This window comes from Gobio gobio, assembly GCF_949357685.1.
Source record: "Gobio gobio genome assembly, chromosome: 21".
Lineage (NCBI taxonomy): Eukaryota > Metazoa > Chordata > Actinopteri > Cypriniformes > Gobionidae > Gobio > Gobio gobio.
Window position 1 is genome coordinate 39,127,747 of NC_137117.1, and position 14,371 is coordinate 39,142,117.

Consider the following 14,371-nt stretch of genomic DNA (forward strand, 5'->3'; position numbering starts at 1 on the left):
AACTGAAATGTTGCACATGTGAAAGAGAACGTCTGCGCACATCCAAATAAACTTATTTTAAATGCAAATCGATTTAAGCCCATAGTGCACACGCTCCCGGCCATCCATGTGATGTAAAAGAAAACGTGATTCATCAGACCAGGCCACCTTCTTCCATTGCTCCGTGGTCCAGTTCTGATGCTCACGTGCCACTGTTGTCTCTTTGGGCGGTGGACAGGGGTCAGCATGGGCACCCTGACTGGTCTGCGGCTATGCCGCCCCATACTCAACAAACTGAGATGCTCTGTGTATTCTGACACCTTTCTATCAGAACCAGCATTAACTTCTTGAGCAATTTGAGCTCCAGTAGCTCGTCTGTTTGATCGGACCACACGGGCCAGTCTTCGCTCCCCACGTGCATCAATGAGTCTTGGCCGCCCATGACCCTGTCGGCCGGTTCTCCACTGGTCCTTCCTTGGAGCACTTTTGATAGAGACTGACCACTGCAGACCGGGAACACCCCACAAGAGCTGCAGTTTTCTAGCCATCACAATTTCAAACTCACTCTAAGCCCATTTTTCCTGCTTCTAACACATCAACTCTGAGGACAAAATGTTCACTTGCTGCCTAATACTAATATATCCCAATCACTAACAGGTGCCATGAGGAAGAGTGTTATTCACTTCACCTGTCAGTGGTCATAATGTTATGCCTGATTGGTGTACAGCCTACTGAGCCTACTACTTTCACACTGTTTTGTGTGTTTAGTCAGGATTGGTTTATTTGCTTTGAAGAATATAAATAGGTTCATAAAATCTAACCTATAAATGTTTTTGCTTTAGGGAAACTGAAGCTCATTCTCTAGAACACGACAATTAGCTGCAGATTTCATGTAGAATGAATAATAGGCTTATCTTATCTTAAGGGCACTTGCACACAAACATTTTATATTTTCCATTGAACTGAAACAGGAACATGTTTTAGAAGCAACTAATATTTCTTGCTTTCTGTGTTCAGGAATGTCTGAACTTTAGATTGTTCCTTAGAAATGCCATGCAACAATAGGGTGCTATAGTTCAAATGGATTTCCAGAGAAATTCTGTCGAAATGCCCTCCTCCAGCTCTATTTAAAGAGGCACCAACTTGTCTCACATGCACGCACTTACAGGACAACTAAAGCAAGAGAAATCCAACATCCAGAATCTGAGCGATCGGTCATCCCTGCTGCATAAAATGAAGACTGTTGTGATCGTTTTCCTTGTTGCAGTAAGTAACAAAGTGATTTTTAAATATCTTATCAGTTCAATAACAGTTTTCAATCTGATTCAATCTTTTACACATTTTATAGAAACAAATGCTTAATATTAAATGCATTTTAAAGACTTAACTCTGACTAGTTTCATATTGTTCAAGTACAGGTATTTGTGTGCTTTATTCCACTTGAATTATTGGATATTTACATGTTTTGTCATTTAATGCAATACAATTCAGACCAGTGTTATTTTAGTATCAATGAAATACTATTACAGTGCATTATTATTTTCAATCAAAACAAAACATGCGCAAAAAGTGAGCCTGGGTTGTGTATTCGCTCTCCTCTTGAGCACAGTGGTTTTCATTTCAGTTAAAGTTTTAGTCATTTTGACATTTTTATTCGTTTAGCTCAGGGGTAAGCAAGTTCAGTCCTAGAGAGCCACTGTCCTGCAGAGTTTAGCTCCAGCCCTGATCAAACACACCTGAACAAGCTCATCAGTGTCTTCAGGATTACTAAAGCTACAGGCAGGTGAGGGTTTTTCAGGGTTGGAGTCAAACTCTGCAGGACAGCAGCTCTCTAGGACCGAACCTGCCTACCCCTGGTTTAGTTCATGTCTACATATATTTTGTATTCATTTTTCATTTCAGTTTCAGTTATTTTAGTAGAAATATTGCCTTGGCAACTACCTGAAATAATATAAGTTAAGTTTTTGTATATTTTATTTTACTTCAGAATACATAAACAGTGGCAAGAAAACACACTTAAGTGTTTTGGGTTATTATATTTAGTAACTGAAACCAAAACTATATAGGCCCTGTATATACAGTGGTAAGAAAACATTTTGTGAACCGCCTGCAGGATCTGTGAAAATGTGAATAATTTGACCAAAATAAGAGAGATCATACAAAATGCATGTTATTTTTTTATTCAGTGCTGTCCTGAATAAGATATTTTACATAAGAGGTATTTACACATAGTCCACAAGACAAAAAAAATAGCTGAATTTATAATAATGATCCATTCAAAAGTTTGATTCTCAATCCTGTGTGTCGTTCCCTGGATGATCCACAGCTGTGTGTGTGTTTGTTTTGTGATGGTTGTTCTTGAGTCTCTTGTTTGTCCTGATCAGTGAAAGTGAACAACATTCTTCAAAAAAATTCCATTCTTCAGAAATCTTTTCTGCATCTTTTGCATATTTGAACCCTCTCCAGCAGTGACTATGCTTTTGAGATCCATCTTTTCACAATGAGGACAATTGAGGGACTTAAACACAACTATTTAAAAAGGTTCAAACATTCACTGAAGCTCCAGAAGGAAACACTCAATGCATCGTGTTTCCTTCTGGAGCATCAATCTGGTCCCTCAATCGTCATCAGATGGATCTAAAAATCACACAGTCATTGTTGGAAAGGGTTCAAATATGCAAAATATGCGTGACATTTTTCTGAGGAATTTGATTTTTTCTGAAGAACATTGTGCAGTTTCACTGATCAGGACCAACAAGAGACTCAAGAACAACCATCACAATACTTAAAAACAGCCGTGATCATCCAGGGAACGACACACAGAATTAAGAATCAAGGGTTCATAAACGTTTTTTTTTTTTTTTTCATAAACATGTAAACATCTTTTATGTAAAATATTGGAAACACTTTACCAGAAGGTTCATTAGTTAACATTAGTTAACTAGTTAACATGGACAGTTCTTATAAAGCGTTTATTTATATTTGTTAATGTTAATTTTAACATTTACTAATGCATTATTAAAATCTTGTTAACATTAGTTAATACACTGTGACCTAACATGAACAAACCATGAACAGCTGAATTTTTATGAACTAACGTTAACAAAAAATGTACAAATACAGTAACAAATGTACTGCTCGTGGTTACTTAATGTTAGTTAATACATTAGCTAATGGAACCTTATTGTAAAGTGTTACCAACATATCTTATTCAGGACAGCACTAAATAAAAAAATAAAATGCATTTTGTATGATCCTTTTATTTTATAAAAATGATTGTATATAACAGGGCCTATAGCTTTGGTTTTAGTTACTAAATATAATAACCCAATTTCAGACATGCTTAAGTGTGCCGGTACTTTTTTGGACCGCTGTAAGGTTGAAACTATTGATAGCTGCAGATATTAAATGAATGTTGAAAAGATATTAAGAGCAATGGAATGATGCATGATAGCTAACATCTAATGACTTGATAATATTATTCTGTGTGATTATTTTCTTTTCCAGAGTGTCTGTATTCAGTGTGCAACCCCATCAAAACAAATCATGCGCAAAAAGCGAGCCTGGGTTGTGGATTCACTCTCCATGGAAGAGGAGCACAGCGGTCCTTTCCCATTTAAGCTGGGAGATGTAAGTTATATTGGAGCCTTTCTGTACTACTCGGCTAATTTTATAGCTTATCAACTGATAAAACTAAAGGCTAACAGAAAATTGACAGTTTAAATCTTCGCATGAGCACAGAATTCTGAGTTTGTCCTATGAATGTTTTCACCCTTTTTTTCTCTTACAGATAAAAATTGAGAAGAAAGTTGTAGAGGAATATTTAATCCGTGGACAGGGCATTGACAAAGACCCCAAGGGAATTATCTCTGTCAAAACCGACGGATCGGTTTATGCTCATGGAAAAGTTGACTATGAGGAGTACAAGAAGCTAAAAGTAAGTCTAAGGCCCGTTTGCACCGCTCACAAGGATGATAACGATAAATTGTTCTACATGCACTGTATTGTTTCCCTTTTACAATTGTAAAGCTGCTTTGAAACAATCTGCATTGTAAAAAGCGCTATATAAATAAAGGTGACTTGATTTGACCTAAACCCTAACGCTCAAAATAATGAATTGGCCAACTCAAATTAAACAAATGAGTTCAATCAAATTAATTTTTATGAGTATTTAGTACTTTCTTTTTCTTTTGAGTTCACAAAACTGACACGTTTGAAGTAATCTGAATTGTTTCATTGTTTTGAGTTTTATGAACTTGTTTCTTTTCATTTAGACCAACTTAAATTTAACCGAAACTGGACTGATTTCTATTTCCCAGCATGCTTTGCCATGACACTCAAAAGGGAGATTAAATACTAAAATAAGGAAATTATGCTCAAATAGCATTAAAAAAGTGTATTTGTCAGCCAATGCGCATATGCAGTCCTAAGCGCGAGTCTCGGTTTCTATGGGAACCGAAGCTTCTAACCGAAGCTGCAGTGACGCACTGACTTTACCAATCAGCGATTGGCTCTTTTACTTTAGAAGGCGGGACTATTCCGCCATATTGCAGGTTGCAGTTTCTTCCTTTAATGAGTGATAGTTGTGAACCGTCTTTCTATATCTATAGTCTTTGTTAATACTTACTGTTATTTGTTGACTTGCAGCTCACACTAACTAAAGGAAACACAAACATTGCCGTAGATATTGTGATTCAGGATGTTAATGACAACGCACCTGTTTTCAATCAGGAAGTGTATGAAATCACAATCGATGAATCAACACCACAAGGTACTGATATACAAAACGTGTTTAAACCAACTGGTTTCCTGTAGGTGAAAGAGCAACGTTTCTCATGTTCATCTCTGTATTGTCTTACCCAAAGGTGGGCATTTGGTCACAGTTCTGGCAACCGACAAGGACCAGATTGGCACAGCAAACTCATTGTTTACTCTGAAAATCGTATCAGTCTTTCCCCAAACCTCCAATACGGAATTCTTCATTGATCAAACTGAAGGACATGGGAGGATATCTTTCAAGGGATGCCTGGATTATGAGGTAATGTACACAGTTTCTCATCATCTCTAAGTCATTTGCTAATTTCCACATATAATTTATCATTTAACGTTGTAGTTTAACAGTGAATTAAATTCTTTTTCGAGAAATCAGAACATTAATAGTGTTAAATTATCAGTAATGTAAAGGGGGAAATTACATGATGCTAATTTTTTTTATTTATGAAAAAAAATCAATCACAAATTATATATTTTTTGTCAAAGTAAAAAATGTAAGAGTGATAAAACTGTAATAATGAAGAAAAAACCTAATTAGGTAGTTTGTCATAGTCTTTTAATATTATTTCTTGAAGAAAAATACTGTTTCACTGCAAAACTATTTCACTGACCAGCAGAAAACAAACAAACAAACATAAAGAAAGGAAATTATATTATGGAGCGGACCCTTGGGTGTGTGCCAAGGTCCATAAGTCAGGCTGTACATACTTTATTTAATGACTTTATTCAATTGTAAAAAAATAAAAAAATAAAATAAAGGTACTTTTTTATTATTATTAAGATGTGGACACACTGTAAAAAAAAAAAAATCAGGTCTCCAAAAGAAAATTTTCTAGTGACTGCTTTCTAGTTGATGCAATTTAATTCACAGAAATTCAATTTGGCCAACTAAAAAGTAAAAAAAAGTAATAAATCCTTCCCTCACGGGTCAATTTGACCCCCATAGGAATGAATGGAATGATAGGTATGCTTCAGTACACATAGAAAACTATAACTAAAAAGGCTCAAAAATGCTAAAACTTTACCAAAAAATTATTGTATAATGTCTACATGTGTATCAGAATGCTTACTGAGGAACTGACTCTAGGACCCTGCGGAACAGCTCATCCGCTCCATATAGAGCTATAAGGCCATCTAGTGGCAGGAGTCATGAAATATCATCTTATATTATCTTTTTTCCCCAAGAGGTCGGCAAAGACACCCGATGTAAGATATTTTGAGCTGAATTAAAAGGGTTATGCATGAAATTGTGAGTTGAAAGAATGTGAACGATTTGCTTAAATTATTATTTATTTATTATTTATTGATATAATAGTCATTTAAAGGTAAATAAAAATGTGATTAAAATGTTTTAAAAATATTATCAAAATCAAAATGGTTTTTTTGACCCGCGAGGGAAGGATTTGTTACAAAGGGCGAGGGAGGGATAAAGCAACTTCAACTTTAAAAATTTTTATTAAGTCAGGTTGAAACAAGTTGAAATGACTTTGAATTTAAAGTGTTGAATTTACACTTTTCCTTAAAATGGGTTTTTACAACCAAATGAAATCAACATGAACAGAAAGGCCACATTTCTAGGAACATTTCTAGGCATGTTTATTACGTTTCCTTCATCATGGATACTTTTTTTGTCATTTCTTCTCATATTGTAGCTTCTTCAAAGTCAGCACCCTTCTAGATTCCTGCTCTGGGATGCTTATAACAGAGTTCCCATGAATGCTAGCCTTTTAGATCAAAAGGTCAAAGATCATGTGATGCATAAATTCAATCAGGTGTGTCCAAACCTTTGGTATGTGTGAGAGAGAGATAGTATTCAACTTTACTATGCTTTTTTCATTGTAGGAGACCCAAAAATACACTCTTCTGGTTGAAGCAAAGGATCACGGGGAGAAGGTGCAACTCTCCAGTACAAGCACGGTGATACTGAATATCATCGACAAAAACAACCATCTACCAGAATTCACCGGGACAATTGTGAGTCTTCTGAGCTTTCCGATACTATTGCAGTCACGTTACGCTGTTTGACTTGTTTTTGAGAACAAATAGCCTTTGATTTGACCTAAGGTAAAATATGTTTGATGACTATTGTCCCGCAGGCTTCTTCAGGGGTGAAAGCACAAAGGAGCGGAGAACCTGTTTATCGACTGCAGGTGACAGATAAAGACAGCAGAGGATCTGCAGCGTGGAGAGCGAAATACTCTCTCCAGGGGGATAAAGCACAGCACTTCAAGATTCAGACTGATCCCGACACCAATGATGGAGTCATAACCGTCTCTCGGGTAAGACTGGATTCGGGTCATTGTGAGGAAACATTTGTGTCCCTACTACTTTTTTGCACAATGCCGTTTACATACCTAGACCTTTAGTCTGGATCCAATTCAGTGTGACTTCTCTCTATGCACCTGAACTAAAATGATTTTTTACCTATTTGTAGTGCAACATTTTCTTCAATATGTGTCCCTATCACTTACCAACAGCCCGTTTTCAAGTCTGCATCTATGACCATTACATTTTAATGGGTTAAATAACATTTAAAAAAAAAAAAAAACTCTATTTATATTTTGCTTTTATTAAAATAAAAAGTTTTTGATGAAAGTCTTCATCTCTGCACTTTCATTTCAACCCTGTTATGCCATGACATTTTCCCCTTTATAAATGATAGCAATGATAAATAATATAATCTTTCTGACATAAACTAAGGAATGATGTATTTTTTCACAAACATTTTTTTTTTATCATATCCCACCCTGTGTGAAAAAGAAGTGTGCTTAATTGAATTGAATGTCACGTGTATATATAAAATTTTTTTTAAAAAAATTTAAAAAAAACTCTGGATAGTATATTAATGAAATAAAAGGCAAATATAAATAAAATGAAATTAAAAATTATGAAGTGCACTTTTGATGTGTTGACTAACATACTAAAGCACACGCAAAGTACTTGATTATACTTTTAACTGTAGTGTTATTTGATATTAGATTTAAAATTAAGATATTTAAATTTATAAAATTGCAACATAATCGTTACAATTTCAAGTATGTACTTATCCTCATGTTGAATGCTTGATTCTAATTGGTTGATGAACATTCTAAGGCGTGCAATTATTTTCAGGGAAACGCATGGCTAAAGTAGTCCCAGGCAGGTCTTGACCGCATCACAGTTCGCCATATCACTTCGCCAGATTCGTTTTTTTAAATGTCTTTACAGCCAACAACAGCAAAAGAACCAAAACCCACAATGACACTGACCAAGCAAATAAATATAGTAAACAATAGTTTAAAATTGACAAGTTATTTCCATGTTTTTTGCCACAAAATTAAGTTTTTAGTATGTATGGAAAGCACTTACTCTCTGTCTCCCACTCTAACGCACACTACTGGCACACACTCACATATAAACGTGTTGTCAACGCGACTCTGACGAGTTTATCAGTAAAATAGTTTAACGACTTAAAAGCTAGCGAGGTAATAACGGCGCTGTTCTTGAAGCAGATAAACTTACAGATTCGCTATTAGTAGAGATGCTGCTGCTGAACACTTGAGAGACAGCAAAAACATGTTTCTGAATGCTTAATGTATTTTATTTCAATTATGTGATTTATAATGTGATTTTTTTTTTCCCGCCCCAGCCTTTGAATAATGAAGAAAGGTCCAACTTGAGCCTGTTTGTCATTGTGGAAAATGAGGAGCCCTTCTTCTACTGTAGAGTCACAGGACGTCCCCAGCATGGACTGTGGGATGTAGAAGACTCAAGAGGAAGGTCCAGCACCACATCTGTGCCCCTTCTAATCAATGTTATCCTGGAGCCCTCAGCATTTGAGGACATCATGAAACCTATGGTGCAAAGAATGGAGAGTGGGCCGATGCTGGAGGCCAGAAAACTGGGCATGTGTCTGTCTGAGAAGAATACGGACATTACAGCTTTCGACCCAGACCTGTACAACCCATCATTCCTCTTTGAGCTGATGGGAGATGTTGAAGGGAAATGGAAGCTTCATTCCAACTATGGTAACTCATCTTATTTTAAACTGTAATGTGCAACAGTCGGGTTCTGGAAGTAAAATGGCATTCATTTTCTCCTTAGGGACATTTATTTTTAACAATAACTTATAAACATTTAAAGACAGCCCCACTGTGAGCTACGAGGTTATTAACCGATGGTGTTTGCTTCTGTTGATGCTGTTAGCCTGCATTATTTTAATGTTTTACGGAATTCATGGTGAAAAACTACATTACCCATGATGCTGCACAGAAAATCACCACGAGTCACGACAAGCAAACTTTGCCAAAATAACTCTTTATATATATATATATGATTATACATGTGTATGTATAATCAACATGTTTAAATGAGGAGTTTTATATTTCTACAATCTCCATTGTCTTTCGATTATGTAATTCGCAAAGCTTCATGGGATTGTAGTTCTCTCCCTCCAAAAAGTCGTGAAGTATACAGTATTGTACCTTTGTATTGTTATCTGATTTTCAAATACTTTTTTTGCTTCAAATCAAAGTTTGTAGTGTTGTGATTCTACTCGCTGCTGGTTGGCTTGGTTAATACAAAGCCTTTTTTTAAACGCCTATAGGAGAAATGAATGGAAAAAAATACTAATGCACTTGATAGCAACCAAATGTACCCGTTTTCTCTTACAAGAAAATGTGGCACAGTGATATACATATATAGCATGACACTGAATTATGTAACATTGTATTTATTTTCCGTACCATGCTGCATGTCCAAGAAACATGGTACTTTTTGCATTCGTTTTCCTCTGTAAAACATTTTCTGTTTTCCTCCCAGATGCAACTGTGAGACTGATCAAAGAGAGCACTGTACGTGAGGGCGATCATGAACTCACCCTTAAGATCTCTGACAGCCGGGGCCGGTTTTCACTCCAGACCCTCTCGGTTCATGTGTGTGACTGTGATGTTTCTGCAAACTGCCATGTGCAGAGAGCACCAACAATAAAGCTGAGCTTCACTGCCATCGCTGCCGTGATCTTCAGCATCCTGGTGCTGCTGGGTAAGAGAGTGCTTTCAGCTCAAGCTCAATCCTGGCTTTGAGGAGTTGCTTGATGCTAGATGCTTGTTTAAAGGACGTTTAGTTCATCCAAAAATGTAAATTATGCATTATAGTGGAGGAAGTATTTAGTGTCTCAAACAGTACAAACTTCACCTTTAAATGGTGATGATATAAATTGACTCTATCATACCCAGCGCAATGCGGCGTTTTTTTTTTGTTGCCAGTTTCAGCCCGACGCAGTTTTCATTTTCACGTCCAGCGCCACATTGTTTAAATAGCAAATGCACTCGCTCCATCTGTTCGCCCATGGGCGTGCTGGACTGAAAACCAGGTGTGCTCAGGTGCATTGTTGGTGCGTTGATATTTTGAGGAACTGAAAACGACTGCGCCATTGACCAACAAAAACCGGGTCTAAAGTCAATAGTGCAGTATTTATTGTGTTATTTAAAGGGTGTGTTTGTAATATGCGCCTATAGACGGGTGCTCAAAACACATACACTCTGACTATTACACACACAGGGACGCGCAGCAGCACACAAAATTTATGAATATTAAAAATAAAAGGATTCCTCTCTGGAGAAGCGTTCAGTCTTTCCGCTCATAAATCCCGCCATGTAAATAGTGAATCCGCCATGGTGTGAGCGCAGCTGGCTTTTAAAGGGAATGGAAGATGAGACTCTGATTGGTTTATTGCACGTTACGCCCAAAACCCAAAATGTTACAAAAGATTATTTTTTCAAACAAATTCTGTTCTTTTCAAGTTTCTATTCATCAAAGAATCCACAAAAATATAAATCAGTACAACTGTTTTCAACATCAAATCATCATATTATAATGATTTCTGAAGGATAATGTGACACTGAAGACTGGAGTAATGATGCTGAAAATTCAGCTTCGATCACAGGAATAAATTACATTTTACAATAGATTAAAATACTAAACAGTTATTTTAAATTGTAATAATATTTCACAATTGTCATGGAATTTATTTGATCAAAAATAAGCACAAGAGACATTAAACATTTTTAAAAATCTTACCGACCCCAAACATTTGAATGTAAGTTGTAACTCTAACAGTCCTGTTGTATGTGTGTTTTGTGATTTAAAACAAAAAGGGATCGTGTTGATGACATTCCAGATCAAATGCGGGGAAAAAAAATTATTCCGAAAACTGGAGGAGGATGATCAATCTCTTGGTCCTGTTTGCTCACCATAGACAGACGTAAAACTGATTGCATGGTAAGCACAGGAACGTTATCTTGTGGTTTTCATTATTAGAGTCAGTTAACACCATTCCCATCTGTTTTGACAGTATTTGTTATTTGAATGTCTTTTTAATTTGATATGATGATATGATGTTTGACTTTCATTTTCTGAAAGAGTATATTAGAGAATTATATCTAAACCTGGACTAATCTCAATTTCTGGTCCAAATTATGCAGTGTCTTGAAACCCATGGCTGATGGTCACACTATGACTGTCCTCCGTTACCCAGGCATCTTTACTTCACGTCAACTCCGTGAGCCAGTGCTGGAATTAAAAAGATACCGGACTTCAGTATGCCACTCAATGTGCTGTGACAATATGAAGGATATATATATATATATATATACAGTGATCAATGCAGTCGGACTGCTTGCTTTTGCACTGTGAATAAAAAAGCAGGGCTGCTTTTGATTGTTCTAAATGTGAATGGCTTTAGGAATAGATTAAAACAAATTTCCAGATTAATTCTGCAGATTGAATACTGTGAATGAAAATGCATTAAGTGAAAGAACATGTATGTTGTGTCATTTGATTATACCAGTTTATGCAGATAAAATCTTGAGAAATTCATAAAGAGCCCTTACCACTTTCTCAGATGGGGTAGGTGATACTGTATCAAGGTATTCTTTCTTACACTGATATGTTTATAGTGTTCATATGAAGAAATTGTATATAAGTGAGAGATTGTTCATGTTTTGTGTTATTGTTTTTTTATGTTATTATAGTGTCTTTATTTATTGTGCTAAAATAAAATGTGTTACTCACCATTAAAAACGATCTATTATTTATTACCAACAATTTTTCCATCAGTGGAGAATCAACATCTGCGGTGTGGTGCACATATTAATTCGGTCACATTTGACGTTACGTCGTGTTGGGATCCCAATTCCCTCCTTCAGGGAATGAGGGTTACATACATAACCAAGACGTTTTCCAAGTATGAGCAAGCAAGTGGCCTATTTTGTCCTTCGTTTTGAGAATGTTCCGGGAACATAACATTTCTAGCGGGTTATAAAAGTATACACTTTTTTTGTGAAGAATCTGAAAATTTTCAGTAAATGTGATGGAAGGACCTAAATAGGACCAAACATTCTAGGTCGGTCCTCTAAAGGTCTTCCAAACATTATGGGAATGTAGTGTAGAGGGAACGTCCTATAGTAATGGTCCCCTAAACATTCCCAGAACGTCCTGAATGTTCCGTGAATGTCCGCCAAATAACGTCCCCGAACCCTTTAAAGAACTCCACATAATGTCCATCTCAGAAGGTTCTGGGAACGTTACAAGGTGACGTCCTTGACACCAGCAGGGACGTTCTGGGAACATCAAATTTCCGAATAAAATATGGTTCCCTACAGTTAAAATCCTCCACATTTCATTTCACTTTCCGTATCGCAGAGAGACGCAGTAACGTTTTCACGCTGATCTGCAGTCGTGGGTCTTTCATGCGAGAACTCCCCTCATATTATTGCACAATGATGCATTTAAAAGTTAATGGCCAAACGGATCTTAATAAAAGTCCACATTGTTATTGCAGATGAAATATAACACAGATAACATTAAATAAATATTTTTATCCGGTTTGATTATTAGTCACTCAAACCTTTATCTAATGCTGTCCACGTGAAGGAATCTCACCGTCGCGCATATCCGCCATGTTTTTTACACTATTTACTCGTGTTTGTATTTCTGATCCGAATCCTCCTCCAAAGTGCAATGGGTTGTGGGTAATATTAGCCGTTATATTGTGCACGAATCCACACTTCGAAAATCTACTGTAAATAGTAGACCATCCAGGGACTTTTGACATACTCTTTTCAACATACTATCGCGTCCCAATTCGCATACTATCCGTACTAAATAGTATTCGAAAAAATAATTAGTATGTCCCAAATCGTAGTAAGTTGAAAAGAGTATTCCAAAGATTCCCGGATGGTCTACTATTTCCGGTCATAATTCGAAGTGCAGATCGATGCGCACTCTAACGGCTGATATTGCCCACAACCCATTGCGTTGAGAAATAAGGCTGATATTGCCCACAACCCATTGCGAGATGGACGAGGATTCGATTAGAACTACAAATGCAGATAAAAAGTGTTAAAAAAAACTACAAACATGACGGTTACGCGAGTCTGACGGTTGAGTAGAGAGGATTAGATAAAGGGTTTTGAGTGAGCAATTATCAGTATTTAACCTGACGAAAAGATAATTATTCAATGTTAGCCACATTATATTTCACCTGCAGCAGCATTGTGAACTTTTGTAATGATACGTTTGGCCATTAACTTTGCAAACACATGAGAGGAGTCTCTGCATTAAAGACCCACGAATAGCAGATCAACGTGCGACTACATTTCTCTCCAATACGGTAGGAAATTAAATTGAATGTGGAGGATTTGAACTGTGACGATGATTGACAGGGCAGTTTAAACGGTGACGGGAAGCATGTAGGCCTAACTAAGCAACAGAGTCCGTTAAAGATGATGAAGTAATATGTCCCAAAGCTTGGTACACACTCAGTACTTTTTATTCACAAAAAGAGTACATACTTTTAGGACGTAGTATAAGTAGGCGAATGGTGACGCAGCAAATGCTTTGGGACATATTTATTGTAATCTCACATTTAGGATGGATAATATGGACATTGAACGCAGGGACAGTCTTTGCCGCCATCTATTGGCGTAATAATGTAACTTCTGTTGCTGTTCACAGTCAGGGACTATTTGTTTTCCGGCGGAAGGAAGGCTTAGTGATTTTACTTCATGAAAGTTTACATTGATACGTTTTTTTGGGCTTTAAGATTTGTATTGTGTGGTATTTGTATTGTGTAAGATTTGTATTGCCGTTTTATAAAAGCAATAAGGTACTCGAGACTATAGTGCTGTATCATGAATAAATCACGACTGAAGGGGTTGCACAGCCGCTCGTACAGCTAACATTGCTACTTTAACTAGTCTAAAGTAACTGGTAATTGTGAGGAAAGTGTAAGGCACATGACTGGTGAAACTTCGTTTGCAATACACTCTTTGTTTGCATCTGTAGAAGAATTTGTATCATCAATAGAAACGTTACGTTCTGCAAAAAGGTTCTTTATAGTGGAAAAAGTGTATTTTTATTATTGTTTTTCACACTAAAGATAAAAATTGTTCTTTTAAGAAATGATGAAGGTTCTTCGCGGAACATAAAATGGTTATTCTTTGGCAATCACTGCGAAAATCACTTTTTGGAGCCTTTACTTTTAAAAGTGTGCATGTAGCCTAGTACATATAGGCTCATTTAAGATGTCTTTTTAGCAGGATTGTTAAATCATTTAAATAATATAAAAAGATTCCTC

At 36.5% G+C, this 14,371-nt stretch overlaps 1 protein-coding gene across 1 annotated transcript; it reads left to right on the forward strand.

The window, feature by feature from the left end:
• The first annotated feature begins 1,141 nt into the window (after positions 1-1,141).
• Positions 1,142-11,809, forward strand: LOC307117849 (cadherin-like protein 26). The gene is made up of 11 exons (XM_079803023.1): positions 1,142-1,245; positions 3,487-3,609; positions 3,770-3,916; positions 4,627-4,750; positions 4,845-5,017; positions 6,595-6,726; positions 6,849-7,031; positions 8,381-8,759; positions 9,553-9,774; positions 10,890-11,013; positions 11,217-11,809. The coding sequence occupies exons 1-10, from the start codon at positions 1,213-1,215 to the stop codon at positions 10,988-10,990; spliced, it is 1,617 nt and encodes a 538-aa protein (XP_079659149.1). The 5' UTR covers positions 1,142-1,212; the 3' UTR covers positions 10,991-11,013; positions 11,217-11,809.
• The last annotated feature ends 2,562 nt before the right edge of the window (positions 11,810-14,371 follow it).

Bases quoted from the DNA above. Each gene is read 5' to 3' on its own strand.
- LOC307117849 (XM_079803023.1), top strand. From the start codon at position 1,213: ATGAAGACTGTTGTGATCGTTTTCCTTGTTGCA. The intron at 3,917-4,626 runs GTAAGTCTAAGG...GTTGACTTGCAG, and splicing joins AGGAGTACAAGAAGCTAAAA to CTCACACTAACTAAAGGAAA. The intron at 7,032-8,380 runs GTAAGACTGGAT...TTCCCGCCCCAG, and splicing joins GAGTCATAACCGTCTCTCGG to CCTTTGAATAATGAAGAAAG.